Source organism: Sinohyriopsis cumingii, chromosome 5, assembly GCF_028554795.1.
Source record: "Sinohyriopsis cumingii isolate HCF-2022 chromosome 5, ASM2855479v2, whole genome shotgun sequence".
NCBI lineage: Eukaryota > Metazoa > Mollusca > Bivalvia > Unionida > Unionidae > Sinohyriopsis > Sinohyriopsis cumingii.
In genome coordinates this window covers 67,186,324-67,203,590 of record NC_142965.1, presented here as the reverse complement: position 1 = coordinate 67,203,590, position 17,267 = coordinate 67,186,324, and the positions used below count along the sequence as shown (strand labels likewise).

Sequence of the window (17,267 nt, the reverse complement as noted above, 5' to 3'; positions counted from 1 at the left end):
AAAATAAGTCATCACTATGATGTCTGCAATGTGGCAGTTTATATTGATGACTAGCACTGGGGCAGCATGCCACAGACATGTAGCATGATGTCCCACCCAGTCACATTATCCGGACACCAGGCCAACCAGTCCCAACACTAACCTCTTAATGCTGAACACCAAGTGAGGCAGCTGTTAGTACCATTTTTGTAAGTCTCTGGTATGACTTGGTTGGGGACTGAACCCACGACCTCCCACATCCGAGGCAGACGCTCTAAGCATTAAGCCACCGGAGCGGTGGGGGGGGGGGGGGGGAGCAAGGGGCTGATAAATCCTTGTACTAACTGAAATCAAAATTCACCTATTTGTTTTATAAAAGGATGATCAATTCCTTTATTTTTTATGATAGCATTCAATAGAAAACTTTGGGTTTTGTTGCCTGGAGTCTCGGTCATTGATGATGTTAAACTGCTTTTGACTTTATAGGTGGTGTAACATCAAAAGACAGCTTCCAGTGATGTAACCAATCAGATTACAGCAAAATAAATACTCATATAATAAATTCCATCACACAATGCACATGCTGACAATGGTCAATATTACTGGTCTGAAATCTTCAGGATCTACATTACTGGTCTGAAATCTTCAGGGTTTACATTACTGGTCTGAAATCTTCAGGGTCTACATTACTGGTCTGAAATCTTCTGTAGAGCAAAAATCACAGTCAATGGCAACGTTTTACATCACATGGCACTTCAATGCGAACAAGCAAAGCTTGATGTAATCTTAACAGCACAATGGTGTCAGTTAACTAAGAGTAATTCCAGTGACTTACAAATGTTTGTAAATGTACCAATTTTTGACACCTGATATGTAAAAGGTCACTTATACTTCATATTCTGACATATTAATAAAAATATAAATGAGATTAATAAAAACAAAATCGTTGACATCTCAATTTAATCACTCAACATAATAACCAAATGAAAGCAAGACCTTTAGAGGCAAGAAATCAGTTAAGTTCTTGTTTAAAAGGGACTACCAGTATAACAGGACTACACTGGACTACACAGGACTACACTGGGCAAATGGATCTCCATCAAGTGCAGGCATCATAATATTTCCTTGCATACCAGTAATACACTATTCAGTAATACACTCTTCTGTGATACAATGCTTGATAATACTGATCAGTATTACACTAATTAGTAATACTGCTCAGAAATACACTGTTCAGTAATACACTGCTTGGTAATACTGCTCAATAATACACTACTTAGTAATACTGCTTGGTAATACTGCTCAATAATACACTGGTTTGTAATACTGCTTGATAATATACTGTTTAGTAATACTACTCAGTAATACACCGCTTGGTAATAATGCTCAGTAATACACTGCTTAGTAATACTGCTCACTAATGCACTGCTTGGCAATACTGGTCACTAATACACTGTTCAGTAATACACCACTTAGTCATAATGCTCACTAATACACTGCTTAGTAATAATGTTCAGTAATACAATGCTTAGTAATACTACTCAGTAACACACTATTCATTTCCAGAAAATTAATGTTCACTGTACGTTTTGCACATATGGGTGGATATTTTATACAAGTATATATGGTACAATACCTTGATTAAGAGACTGCCACAGATTTCTTACTCACTTTGTAACTTACTGACAGCCTGATTTAAGAAAATTTGAGAACAAGTCTATCACAAAATCATTTTCTGTCATTCTATACCAACTATTTAAACTTTTGATTGAACTTCCTGATAACATGACTTTGCAAGCAACGCTGATTTTCTTAATAACTCGATGAACATCAATTCTTTATCCAACTCAGTAATTACAAGGTTTTAAACAGGCATTTAAAACAGATGTCAGAGATAGTATTCAAGGTAAATCCCAGTGATCAGTCATCGTGAGCTATCTATGTCCTTTGTTTCCCATATGAGATGGCATGATATGTGCATGTAATTTCAATAAGCCCCCCCAGACTGCTGTATCTTCGATCAGTGTAATGGCTAAAAAGTCCAATGTGTCATTTTTTTTATTTAATTTCAGTATTTTGCAAAAATTCTTCTGAAAGACATCAACTATTGAGCATGATTGTTGTGACTGTGCAGTGTCAACAAAATGGTGAAAGAATAAAATGAACAGATAATTTCACTTCAGCATTAGGAAGCTGTGTTAGCTTAGTTGGTAAAGCATAAGACTGCTAATACAAGTGTTCCAGGTTTGATATCCACCCAGGTCAGCCAAGATCTGCATCCTTTGAGTGTCCTTGAGATAGGCATTTTGCTCCGATTTCCTTGGCATGATATAGTCAATAACATGTTAGAAGTGCCATTAAGACTAACAAATCTATACCAATCACTATGCCAACCAAGTCAAACAAAAATATATATATATTTCTGGCTGGTCAACTATCACTGTTTCTCAATGCCAACCCTAGCACTCTCTCCCACCCATGCATGATATAAAAAAATTTACAAAAAATGTTGCTAAAAATAGAAAGTAAATTTTTTTTTACCATCCTATCCTATTTTAAAGCCAGAGCAATAGGAAACACAATTTTTTTTGTCTCGATTAAGTGAAGCTTTCTGGGTGACCGGCAGATCTGGGTCTGTGCAGTTTGTTAGGAGTAATCAGCAGAAGAAACAGCACAGACCCTAATCTGCATGTGAATTATGCTATGGCAGACCAGGATCTTTCTTATTTGGAGTTTGACAAGACTTATAAGTGATTATGTATGGTACTTGTATTTCAGACCTACCAACTCTAACAAGAACTTCTCAGTAAGGCAGTAGATTTCTTTAAAATTAAGTTATACCAGTTTTCAGGACAAAAATATCATTTACTGCTATTGTCAAGCTGGAAAACATGCATTTAAAAATCCACAAGTGTGATTTGAGAAAGATGCAGCTACCGTAAACATTGTGTTCAACTAGGCCTATAGAATTTGTCAAATTAATTTAAACTCTAATTACCTCCAGTACAGTTTCACAAACTACAGTTCAAAACCCTTTGGAACTCAACAGCTTCTTGCTATCTCTCAACCTGATGTAATCCTTTAAAAAAATTAAATTTCACAAGGGTCATGGTGACAGCAATCTTCTTTCCCACCATGTGCCATACTCAAATCAAAGCATTCTTGTCCTAATTTTCTTTTTTTCTCCAAAGATATGAATATTCCATTTTTTATTCTGTGCCGAGTATTAAAACTTTCGAAGAGGTTTACTGTCCTGTTTGTTCTGAAAATGCATCACTTGCTGGATGCCATTTTTAAAACAAATAAGCAACAGCTTAATCATGTAGACGTTCTGCATCACATATACATGCAGCTTCAAGCCTCTTGATACTCCTGTTAAGTTGGTCTGGTTCTCTGACCAACTCCACTGAATCTAACGTGAAACCCAGATCTGAATCAAACACGGACAAGCCAGTATTCTGATTTGACTGCAAACAGCCATATTTCCGCATCTGCATTAATTCCCTAAGTCATTATTTTAAGGGTAACTTCCATAAGAACTGCAGCAAAATTGTATAAGCTAAAGCTTCATTTACTAATAAGAATGTGTACTATAAACTCATAATAATTAAGACAGCTCTTAACCATTAAGAACACTTGACAGAGCTAGGCAATTTATGTAGGGACACTAGGCAGCTGTGCAGTTTCCAAATTAGAACAAACAAACAACATAAAAAAATAATGTAAACATATCTAGTTAGCAGTTTATGTTTTAATAGCTCTGTGCCAAAAAATAAATAAACTTTTAAATCATGTGAATATTCCATTTGATTAATCATGAGGTAAAATTCAACACCTAAATCTCGGAATTCCCATTTTCAACTAAGGGTGTTGTTCGGGGAACAAAGGTGTCATATTTTTCATGCAAATCAACAACATAAAAATCTTTACCAACTACTCATAACAAACAATGGGATAAATGTCGCCCTTAAGATGCATCCTTGGAACGTGTTTCACACATGCAAATCCAAATGCTTTCTATTATATAAAAAATATTGCACTGCTCAATCTATACTAAAAAAATCCCCTTTTCCCACAATTGTCTTTCATCACCTGAATCTATTTTAGGTAAATGTCATCCTCTTTCAACCTTGAAAGCAAAAATGGGTTAACTCATGGGAAAACAGGATATACATATTCATTGTGCAAACTCGGACAATACAATAGATCTCATGGCAAATGGAAATCTGCAACGTGGTTAAAGAATGCATGTCTTGAGCAAAATCATGACATGGACTTAATCAACCCTAATCCCAAGCATCTATCAACACTAAAATACTCTTAATTACGTTAATTGTTCATATTTAAATTAAATCTTAGCGCTTACAAGCCCCAGATGCACAGCAGGTCTTCAGCAGATGATGAAAATATGAAAGCCAATTTGATTAGCAAATTTAACATTTTGGACAATTTCTATTTACCGATGTATTCATTCCAAGCTTGGTTCAGGTCAGCATGGTGTGCAAGACAACCCTTCATTGTGTTAAGGCAGTAGTTGTTACATGGCTTTGTTCTGGTCAGGCCTCGACAATGTGGGCAGTACCTCATGCGCAAGATTCCCTTCGTACACTGCTCTGTGGGTGGAATCTGTAAGAAATATTTAACAATGTGGATAATGCACTAAACAAATAGATCTCATTTTTTTATTCAAGAGATTGATAAAAATGTACTGTTGAAAACATAGAGAGTAAAATGAGGACTTCCAACCTTACCAGTTACCTCCTAACATTCTAAATTAGCAGCTCCCAACCTCAGGTCGTGACCCAACCAGGGTCATAGGGGATGGGGGGATGGGTTCCACTGCAGGGTCACAAATGTATCTGCTTGTAATTAGAAAGTGATTGTGCAATTCTTGGATTGATGCATTCCGATTCTAAAGGTAGCCTGAGAGCAATGAGTTGACAATTTTCACTGGCCAAGTTTTTTGCTGCAAATGTGACCATTTTGGGTTGCAACTTGGACAGCTGGAACCTATGCATTCACAATTTGCACAATAAAATAAAATGAGGCTAAACCAGCTCCAACAATTGTATCCAGTTTTCTTCAGCCCTTGCCAGCATAACATTATCTATATAGCTATACAGACATGTGTTGTTTATACAGACAGTACATGTAAGTTGTCTACTCCTTAATGTGAGCTGCCTTACAGTCCGGCTCCAAGTATCAAGAGTTGAATATATGCTCTAAAAGATATAATATGGACCAGAAGGAGTTAGACATGAGGAATGTGTGTAAACTTCTGATATTGTCCAGATCTCATAAAGGCTGTTTGCTGAAACACTAGCACTGCTGTCTGTGGCCCTAAATATCTTTTTCACTTCTCACCAGACCCATTATTAGCACATCATACATCATACAGACAGACAGTTAGTTCACTGGATGTATGTTAAACACCACTCTGCAAACAGATAAAATATCAACAAACTGATAAAATGAATAAAAAATCCATAAATATAATAATGTATTGTAACACTGACTGTATCATTTTCTTCTTAAATGCATAAGAATACATATATGTACATCTATAAATGATTTACTTTGTTATGCAAGACATAACACTGAGATTAACTTCTTCATTTGACATTTGTTACTATTTTTTAAGAATACTGTAAATAACACATAACAAATAGTCCTCTATGTCAGTTCCAAATATTGTGAGATTATTAACCAAATTTCAATGACCTTCACCTTTCATTTGGCCATAGCTTTAAAAAAATAATTGGGTCATATCGCTACAATGTCTGCAGTGTGGCAGTTTATAGTGATGTCTAGCACTGAGGCATCACGCCGCAGATATGTAGCATGATGTCTCGCCAAGTCACATTATCCTGACACAAGACTGACCAGTCCTAACACTAACCTCTTAATTATGAGCACTTAGCGAGGCAGCTGTTTGTACTATTTTTTATAAGTCTTTGCTATGACTCAGTCGGGGATTGAACCCACGACCTCCCACATCTGAGGCAGATGCTCTAACCATTAGGCCACCGGAGCAGTCATCTCCATTTTTGTAAATCATTGGACAAATATATTCAGAAACAATATACAATTCATAGAAAACAAAGTCTAGGCATTATGTTATTTAAGATGTAATTTTAAAATGCAATTATATAGGTCAGAAATGTATGGGTCAATGCTATCTTGTGGAATTCATGAGAACTGAGAAGCATTGTAAGGTCAAAGTTGTTTTCTGACTTCACTCATATTTGTTGTTGTTGTTGTTGTTGTTGTTGTGGGGTTTAACGCCATTTTTCAGCACGATAGGCTATACATGGCGGCCAGTATTAATGGTGGAGGAAGAACCCGGAAAACCCCGGAAAGAACCACCGACCCACGAGAAGCTACTGGCAAGCTTTCTCACATGCCCACATTGGCTGAATCTTTGACTCGAACCGCCGCAGACAGAGGTGAGATGGTAGTGATCCGTAACGAAGAGCGCTTTAGACCACTCGGCCACTCGGGGCCCCCTCACTCATATTTGTGAAAATGTGGAAAAAAGCAGCAATGCAGATACTGTTTAACCAATGCCTAAAATTACTACATGTAGACAAATAAATAAATCATAAATTTGCAATCCTATCAATGAACTGTTGTAATGAAGCAAAGTGAGTGATTACACATTAAGAAAACCCCTCCTTCTAAATATAGACGTGCCAACGTTGATTTGGTTGGAAAGGATTTAGTTCATATACTGACTATAAATGAGACATGTCTGTAATTTTATGCATTTTAGTGTTATGTATGAATAATTATGGTAATATTTTATCTGCAACAAAGAAATGAGGAAGAACAGTATGATTTGAAGATACATGTGCATTGGCTCTCATGTACATGGTACAGGGATTGTTTCAAACATGTTTAGAAATCTTTAAAAGTCCATTATTGAGAAGAATGTTTTTTTTAAACCAATGAAAATTTTCAAAAAATTGATTAAGGGTAGTTGATTAAGCATTTTTACTAAGTGAAATTACATTAATGTAATCTGGTTACTCAGGTAAAATTTGTTACAATGTAGTTTGTAGTATTCTCTTTTCGAGTCATATGACCAAAAAAACTAAGATAATTTTTTACCTGAAAGTAAAGTATTGGTTAAATCCAATGTTAAATGCAAATATGCATACTGGGAAATATAGGGCATACTTCAAAAAAGAGAACACACATTTTATATATATATATATATATATATATATATATATATATATATATATATATATATATATATATATATATATATATATATATATATATATATATAAGGCATTTCTTGTTTTGTGTCCACTTCTCCCTGTCGAGTTCTCACTTCTCCCTGTTCTCTCCAAAATAAGAAGTCACTTCTCCCTAAAATTCTAGTCTAGCTTGACCTCTGCAACTAAATTAAATTATTGCTCTTTCTACTTTTTTCCCCCAAGAATCTGAATATTCCGTGATATTCTCCTGTAACTGTACTATTCAAACTTTCTGAGAGGATTACTGTCCCTTTCATCCTGGAAATATATAACTTGTTGGACACCATGTTTAGAAAATAAGAACTCTTTGATGATGCCAACATTTTGCAGTTTAAAGCATCTGAGGCACTCCTGTAAAGTTTGTCTGGTTCTCAAACCAATTCAAGTGAATTTAATAAGAAACCTGGATTTGAATCAAACACGGCCAAGTTAGTATCTAGATTTTATCGCAAACAATTGTATTTCCATAATTTGTGCTTTTACTCCATAAGTCCATCTTTCAAGGGTAATTTTGGCATGACAGCAAAGTCATAACAGTTGGCAAGTCTGTCCTTTGAAGCAAAATGAACCTGACCTCTGAGCTTTGGATCATCCAAGAAAAGCACCCACAAACACCCATTGATTTAAAATCTTTGTATGAAAAGAGAATACTACAAACTTTATATTTTAAAAAAATATACACACCTTTGCCATGGCTAGAAGAACATCGCGTCCAATAGCCAATCCTTGGACAAAAGTACGAGCTGCAATGAAAGCACGTTTAACTTGAGCTTTAAGTTTTGCTGGAACATCCCCGAATGGTTTTAAATCATCCATGTGCTTTGTAACACAGCCAAGATACTGCTTGTCAATTTCATACTGTTTGTTTAGCAGCTCAAACATCCGCTGAAGCAGGTCAATAAAGAAATTATCTAAAACGTGTACTAGGTTAGAATCCCGTCCTTTGTAATATGCTGTTAAGTCTGTGAACAACTTATCAAACACTTCTGCATTTTGCTGGTACAACAAACCATAAGTCCTTACAAACATCTCATGAAGATCACTTTTAGCTTTATTCAAAAGTTCTGTGAAAAATTCTGAAAAAGAAAGACAAAAATTTGTCAGATGCATGTAAAACATTAGAACAGAGTTACCCATATCTCTGTAACAAAAAACTATAATAGATTCAAAAGCCGGAAATATTGTAATGATGAATCTGGACTTTCATATTATCTGCATTATACCATCAGTTCATAAGTCCAACAGCAAACAACACAAACCTTGATCTGTCATCGCATAAGGCACCAGAAGATCGAAGTCAATGTTGCTTTGTAAGCAAGTATATATGGTAGGTAAAAACTAGAGGAGTAAAAAGAAAATGATCACCTATTGGAAATATATCGCTGCCTGACTCCACAATTTCCAACGCAACTCCATACTGCAAAATGAAAAATCCCAACTTTTATGCTACAAAAAGGATTACATTTAAAAATACTGTCTTTCTTAATATCCCCACCCATGTAATTGTTTACTTTGTTTACTAAATGAATAATGGGGCATTCTTTAATTGTAAGTAAAGAGCCAATATCGCTCCCATTTCTCAGCAATATCAGGGTCAATATTGCACCCATTCTTCAGTATCAAGTGTATGCATCACTTCCATGACCCTACAATGATAAATAAATCACACCATTACTTTATGGATCTGACCATTTATTGGAAGGGGGGAGGGGAGGGGATGTGATTATTTTCTTTCAGACTCTAAATAGCATTAAAAGTGTTACATATATCTGATTTAATTTATATTTATTTTGATTTTGTTTGTCAGCTTTAAATTTTTTAAATTCTATTAGATGCTATTATTATGTAATCTTGTTAACATGAGTTTTGACATTTTTTCAGAAAATCTGTTTGACCTGACTCTAATTGTAAACACCTAAGGCTGACCTAGTTCCTGACCTTAATTCAAAATTAGTAACAGCCATGTGAACAAGTTCTTTTCTGATTCATTTTATTGTTGGAATAATAAGTGTGAGATCGAGGCTGTATTGTAAATAGTTTTAGTGAAGTAAACAACTTTTTTAAATTTTATTCTTTGAGTAGAATGTCAGGGCCATGCTGAGAGTATGTGATGTAAGCATGATCATGTGACCCTCACACAGGTATGTATTCTGCATCTCAAAATTACTGTATAACCATTGTTTTAGAGAAATAATCTTAGACTGGGCTTAAAACACTTTATGTCAAGTCATTTTCTTCTGTTGAAGCCAGTTTTCGAGTTGTATGTTAATTTTGTTTCAGATTATTTGGATTCTAAGAGATTAATTTATTTCTCAGGAAACATTTGAGTGCTCATACAGAATTCTTAAACAAAGACATTTCTTAAAACTGTTATTGGGATTTCCAACACCAGAGTTATTTCTTGTCTTTCTACAAGGAAATGTAGACAACAGCACTATACAGGATACAGTATATGTCATCGCCTTCCATCTTGGATTCTTCGTCTGGACTCGAACCTGAGTTCATTAGAATGTTTTATTATTAGGACTTATAAAATTTATTTGTGGATTGTTCTTAAATTATTTTTAGATTTGAGTCTTAAAACCATTAGTTCTTATTTTTTTCATTCTTTTATATTGTTTTCTCCAGGGAAATAAATTGTTTGTCAAATATTTCAAAGCTTGTTGTTTTCACTCTTTCTTTTGTTACTGTTTATTTGAGCCTAAAGAAGTAATATAAGAAAAGAAAAATTCTTCCTATGATTTGTAAACAAAAGAGTTTCTATTATATTACTTTTGAAATATAAATTATCTTGAGGGTAAAAGAAAAATAAATATTCTGGTCTAGCAGATATTTAATGAACTCCCTTCTAAAATTAAACTGGCAGTTCCTAACAGCATTTCTTTTATGATAAACATTGGGAACACACCTTGCAAATTTGATGAAGTAAATTTATTTAAAAGGGTGTGGCAAGCATGTATAATTAAATCAGTTTTTGACTGAGTTTTCATGAATATAATTTACACGAATGATATAATTTACCAGATCTAGTTTTAAAAAAACGAAAATTCCATTTGTTTGGAATCTATTGGTGGCCCTTGTCCGAGTATAGTAGTTGAGTGGATTTTCTATCTCACCATACAGGTGTTCATGGTACCATTCCAATGCTCTGCAGGTACAACTGAGCAAGCCTTGAAAACATGAATTAAATTCAGTTTGTGTTATCTGACCATGTAACCCTGTCTGATTTATCTGGCTTAAGTAGGAGAAAAAAATACCTGGTAAATCTATAGGTATGAATAATTCAGGTGGGTCAGCACCTCAGGTCTCAGTAGAGGAATAAATTCAGATCTGATTATTCCAGGACACCTGCAGCAACCTCTTGCTGAATCCATATGAAGAAAACAAACTTTTATATATATAAATTCTGACACATGTTGGTTAATTTGTAAACTGTGGTTCTTTCTCCGAAAAAAATGTAACAACAGGCAAACTTTACAAAAAAATTCATTCTTGGTCAATGGTTCACTGAGTGATGTAAAGTGCTCATCTTTAGAGATCACTTTTTATCTCACCTCCATCTGCATGAGTTCAAGTCTTGGTTTGATCAACATGGGTATGTGAGAAAGCTTTCCATTACTTTCCCTCATCGTGGTGTTTCTTCCTCCGGGGGTCCTCCCATGTCCCTCCACCACCAAATATACTGACTGACCACCATGTATAGCAGCATATCATGTGCCAAAATACAATAGTATACCCCAAAATAAACTAACCAAAAGATAAATATACCCCAAAAAAGCAAGTAGTGACACATTATAATAGAGTCATGCTCAGGAATTGAATCACAAGCAACAAGAAAAATAAATACAATATGGTACAGTCAGGTCTAAAACTATGTGAATTCTGACAACTCAAATTTTCATCATGTGGAAAAACATCATGTCCTCAAAATAATATTAAATTTTAGGGATTATATGATGTTCCTAACAATCATCTTAACTCCCTAATTACTTGTTTTCATTTTCCATTTCTGATATGGAGTTTCATATACATTTAAACTATTTTTTAAGGCATCCACCATTCTCCAGATGTGTTATGTGGATTGCTGTGTATTTGAAATGGATGTTGCACAAGTTACCTTATTGCAGGGATTTATGAGAATAGTTAATGTAATGTCTTCACGCAGTTTTAACTTCATAACTGGGTTTCATAAAAACCTAAATGTTTTCGGAAAGAGTCATCTTGATCTTACATATTTGCCAGGTCGTAAAACGTTTCACTTGATGGATCAAATATTTTAACAAATCAGCAACAGCCTGATCATTCAGAAGATTTGCATCGCAAAATCCATGCGGTTTAAAGCGTCTTACGGAGTCATGGTGAAAGTATCCTATGATCTTTGTCTTTCAATTACAAATACCATATTGTCCTTCACTCAATTTATATTCTACTTAAACTAAGACAAGAAATATTGATACTAAGAAAATGTTAAGTAACAAAAGACACCTTATACAACTAGTCTGACACTGACATATGCATCAACCTTACACAACTAGTCTGACACTGACATATGCATCAACCTTACACAACTAGTCTGACACTGACATATGCATCAACCTTACACAACTAGTCTGACACTGACACATGAGTCTGGTTGAAAAACCCTCAGTAGTTTGAGACTTACAGTGTCTTGGAAATGAAAATATTAATGGACAAACTGGCATAGCTATAACCCCTTATTACATACTACATACACTCATTTAGAAGTTGAGTCCCACTAAAACGGCACTGACCTATGTCACATAATGAATCTGTCTATGCAGTTCTTTTGGAGTAATCAACAGATCAAATAACAGAGACCCTGATCTGCAGTCACATAATATGCCAGATCAGAGTTTATAGCTGTACTCCACACATAAAGTGTGTGTGTGTGTGCGTGCACATGTCTGTGTCTGTGACAGTGAGAGCTCTCAGTTATCTCAGCAGTGAGTGGCATGTCTAACTTCATGTAACAAATGTGACCTGTCTACATGATGAAATTTATTTTTTCCTCATTGTATCAATCTGTCACAACACAAATTCCATGTGAAATGAAGACTTATTTGGACATGAAATGTCAAACTGATTCTGGATTAAATAACACTGACAGCACCATATCAAGTTCCATTCTATGTTTAACTGACAACAGTCCATTATAACTGGAAATAAAACTTAAAGGATCTATTTCAGTTTATCTGGTAATTATATCATGATGAAACTTGTAACAAGAGAGAGAAAGAGAGAGACAGTATGCATACAGAGTGACTATCCCATATAAACTCAACTAGAGACCTTGGAAAGCTCCAAAGTGCCTTTCAAGCAAAATAAAAATAATGCTTAAACAAACCAAAATATTGCATAAATATAAACTAAATATCAACAGTGTGCCTGATTGCTTGAGTGACACAAACCCCAACATTTGTGTTTCCACTGAGAAATTCATTTCAAACTGAAATTCAACTCTAGTGAAAAAGGCAAGATTCTTATAATAGTTTCAGACTTTCAACTTTCATTTGATATCCAATGACAGTGATGAAAACAGCAGCATCAAGCCTGTGTTTACAGGTTCTCACCAATTTACACCAAAACTGTTTGATCTGAAAGATTTTGTTTCTGCCTCATTTTCATTAGATTTTATGAAAAATACTATTTATTATTAAATCAGTTTACTGAATGATGATTAGGCACAACACACAAATTTTAGTTTAGATTTATAGGTATTCATTAAACAATGTTACGCTGTATATACATTGGTTAAATCTTCTATCTAACCTGCTAACTTTTTTTGTGAATGGTTGCATTTTGTGGATTTTACACCATTTTTCAGCACAGGATAGGCTGGTTATATTTGTCACCCAGCATACTGTGGAAGAAGAATCCAGAAAGAACCACTCACCCCACCCACCCACCCAAAAAATTGTGACACTCTGGTACAACTAAAATATTAGATCCTATACACCTAGATACTCTTTGATTCCTACTGATCTATACAACTTGTTTTTCCCAGCAATGAAAATCTATAGGAAAAAAACCGGCAACAAGGGTACAATGAAAGACACATTATATGCCTGCCCAATGTTTAACACTTCTCTCTGAGATCCTGACTCTAGATCTTAAGTCAAGGTATACAATCTTCAAATAACCTTACTTTGCATATATCATTATTTTCTTATGACTTGCCATGGCTGTGGCCTCTGACCTTTATATCACAAAATCTAAGTGTTTCATAAATAAATATTTGCACTTGCTCTAGAACAAAAGTTATTCTGCATAACCCATTTTTCTTTGGACATTTACTTGCGATCTTTTTACTCCAAATTGAACAGGTCTCTTCCTTTTCTTAACTTCAAGCCCTCGACAAACATTTTTCTCAAGGCACACTGTTTAGAACAGACATTATTATGCAAAAAACTTTGGTTTCCACTTTGAGTCAATTAACCTTTAACCTTCAGTCACACAAATCAAATGGTATTTTTTGTTTAGACCAAAGTGAAAGTAATCCACAAATTTTGGTGTATGTACATGGTTAAGAACTGAACATTTTTTGCAGAGACAATTTTATTTTTGCCAGTGTGGCCTTGAACTCTGACCTTTAGACCGACACATCAATAGACTTCTACCTTATTCTAAGTGCAAGCCATCCTAAAGGTTTAGTCCAGGTCTGTGAAGTAGGACTTAAGCTATTTTATGGAAACCTTATCTTTTTTCAGTCACAATGACTTGGATGTTTTTTAAACCCCAAGAACAATTGGCTTCTTTCTTATGCCATACGCAAGCTATCCAAAGTTTAGCAATCAAATATTGTGGTAACTTACTTTACTGTGCAGAATCGAAATAGGTAACAGTTGAACTAATGGACAGGTGAGCAGACCACAACATCATACACTACACCTTATAGTAGGCATATAAAGAGTAGACAAAATTTTAAGAAAATTCAAAAAGTTTACCTAAACATGAAAAAATTTGGTGCACAAACTACCAGTATGTACACTGATGCTTCTTAACCAAGGGCTGTGTCAGAAATGGGGCTCTTAACCAAGGGTTGTGTCTGAAATGGGGCTCTTGACCCAGCTGTCTTTAACACAGACTTGTACTGACAAAGCTCGGCAGTCACATGTATACAAAGTAGAAGAATCAAAATACATACTATGCTTTGAGTTATATGAGGGGTGCCTGTCTCCACCACCACCACTTTAAGGTAGGGCATAGCACAGAATTTAAAATCTGGTTGAGGTTTAGAAAATATATGAATCATGAAAAATTCAATGCTTCTGATGGAATATTTTCAGCATCATCGACCAGACAACTCTTTTATCGGTCTGCTGTAGATAAAGGATCATCACTCAATACACATGGAATTTTTCTTTCAATTAGCAAGAGGGAAAGCAATTAAGGGCACAGTAGCATTGGCTGTAACTGAAACATCCCAGTTAACTCATTCACCCTTTGAGATTCTTTTCATTTTCCCCTGAAATGGCAGTAGGTTACTTCTGACTGCAATCCAAGCACATCTACTTCCAAGCAATTTTCATTTAGCAGGATGCATAGATGTACACAAGTCATTTATAACTAGCTATTTTACTCATGCATATGCAAAAGGTACAAATTTTTATTTCTTTTTGTTCTTTTAGTTTTTGTCTATCGGAACCACAATTTCTCATGTCCCGACCACATTTCACTCCAAAATCTCATATTTATCCAACCTTTTGCAAAGTTTACCTGTCTATGTGCAATTCAGACCAGTCTGATTTAGATCCCAGGCCAAAAAGTCTAAATCCAAAAATCAAGTTCCAAAACGAATCATTTTTGGCCTAAAATTGTCATGTCTCAAAGATATGATTTTTCCCCACTGTATTTGTTAATGCAAGTAGAAAGGCTACAATATTTGGTATCATTGCATAACTACATTGTCCATGTTTCTGTTATACCACCCACCTCTAATTGTCCACTCTGATGTGGTTATATGAGTAATAAGAAAAAATAAAACAATTTTTATGGACCTCATTGTCTGAGAAGTTAGAGAGTGAGAGTACTTGTGACTTTAAAGAATATCCTGAATATCCTAGTTACCCTGTCAACATTGTTTTACAAAAGAAAATATATGATTTTTTTTTTTTTTTCAAAAGAAATAAGCTTTCAGGTAAGAAGAGTTATGTGGGAATGACTTGACTTCTGGGTAAGGGATGTCCACACTTTGTTTCCCAGATTCACTTCTGCTGAATGCAAATGAAAAGTCTGTCTCAGATTCAGGTATGTCCTAAAACCAGGATTAATGCAATAAATTTTGCCTGCCATCTAAACTGAACGTAAAAGTAAACATGAAGACTTGCAGTAAACTTGTGTGTGTGTGTGTGTGTGTGATTTGGATTTTTAACGTAGCTTTAACAATTTTTGTCATATCGCTACGATGTCTGCAGTGTGGTAGTTTATAGTGATGTCTAGCACTGGGGCATCATGCCGCAGATATGTAGCATGATGTCTCGCCAAGTCACATTATCCTGACACAAGACTGACCAGTCCTAACACTAACCTCTTAATTATGAGCACCTAGCGAGGCAGCTGTTAGTACCATTTTTGTAAGTCTTTGGTATGACTTGGCCAGGGATCGAACCCATGACCTCCTGCATCCGAGGCAGACGCTCTAACCACTAGGCCACCAGAGTGGCAGCAGTACACATGAAGACTTGCAGTAAACATGAAGACTTGCAGTAAACATAAGGACTTCCAATGGCATTCTAATACAATTCTAATTACATTTCTGTATAATGCCTCCTGTACAGTATGATGATTGATGACCAAAAGGTGTACAAAACTATGAATGAAGCCATAAGGAATGAGGGAATGCAAGATCACCAGCTAATGTAGCCCTCCCCTAACCTGGTGGCCTTCATTCAGACAAATATCATGTCTGAATGGCTGACTATTTTATACTAATTAAGAACCCTCAAAGCTTTTATTCTTACAGAGGGTTTTGGTGGAAATCATTCTGAGCTCCAATGTGTAGACAGTCACATCAAGCCAATATATGCAATGACAATATAAATGACCATATGTACTCTCTAACAAGTCAAATAAAACTGCAAACAACAAAGATCTTGATCGGCCGTAGCATAACGCACCTGCAGATCATGGTCTATGCTGTTGCTCTACTGACTGCAGCAGACCTGCCAACCCTGACACATCCGTATCAGTAAGGCAGTTGATTTTTTCCGTAACATTGACCAGTTTTCAGAAAGGTGTAACAAAATATCAATAACTGCTGTTGTAAAGGTGGAAAATGTATTTAAAAGTTCAACCCATCGATGATAAACATTATCTTCAACTGAAAAGTTTGTAAACTACACAGTGACTTTATTTACTACTAGTACAGTTGCACAAACTCTAGTTCCAAACCCTATGCAGCTCAATGGTTTGTTGCTATCTCTCAACTTGACATAATTCTTGGAAATTCTTTTTCCATTTCATTCAAATTCTTTTTCCATTTCACATGACAACAAGACATACTCAAATTGGCATGTGATGTCCAATAAATGTAATTTTGTCCTTTCCAGCTTTTTTTCACCAGAATCTGAGTACTCCTTTTTAATTCTTGTGTTGATTATTAACACTATTCTAGAAGCTTATTTTCCCTTTGCATGAACATATAAATGCAGTTTAAAGATAAAGTTAGTCTGGTTTCCCTGACTTATTTCACAAATTCTAATGTGAAACCTGGATCCATATCAAAAACGGATGAACCGATTATCAGGATTTTCGGCAGCTATCATTTTTCTGTAGTTTTTGCTTGTATGCTTTAAGTCCGTATTTATGGGGAATTTTTTTAAAGACTTGTGGCAAAATCGTTAGAGTTGGCAGGTCTGTGCATAATTCATATCCAAAAATTAATATGCACAGTCTCTTGCTCATATATGAACTTGTCCAAGATCATGATGACTTAAATCTATTTTTAATATTTATTTTTATTTAAACTGGATGAGAAATACTTTCTCTCGATCAACAGAGGCA

At 35.2% G+C, this 17,267-nt stretch overlaps 1 protein-coding gene across 1 annotated transcript in view; it reads right to left on the bottom strand.

The window, feature by feature from the left end:
• LOC149799358 (glypican-6-like) overlaps positions 1–17,267 on the bottom strand; it is a 64,921-nt gene that overhangs the window by 34,275 nt on the left and 13,379 nt on the right. The window contains exons 2-3 of the mRNA XM_089958679.1: positions 7,929–8,320; positions 4,440–4,605 (exon numbers count right to left, since the gene is read on the bottom strand). Coding sequence (XP_089814805.1) covers positions 4,440–4,605; positions 7,929–8,320 — 558 coding nt within the window. The remainder of the gene's footprint in view (positions 1–4,439; positions 4,606–7,928; positions 8,321–17,267) is intronic.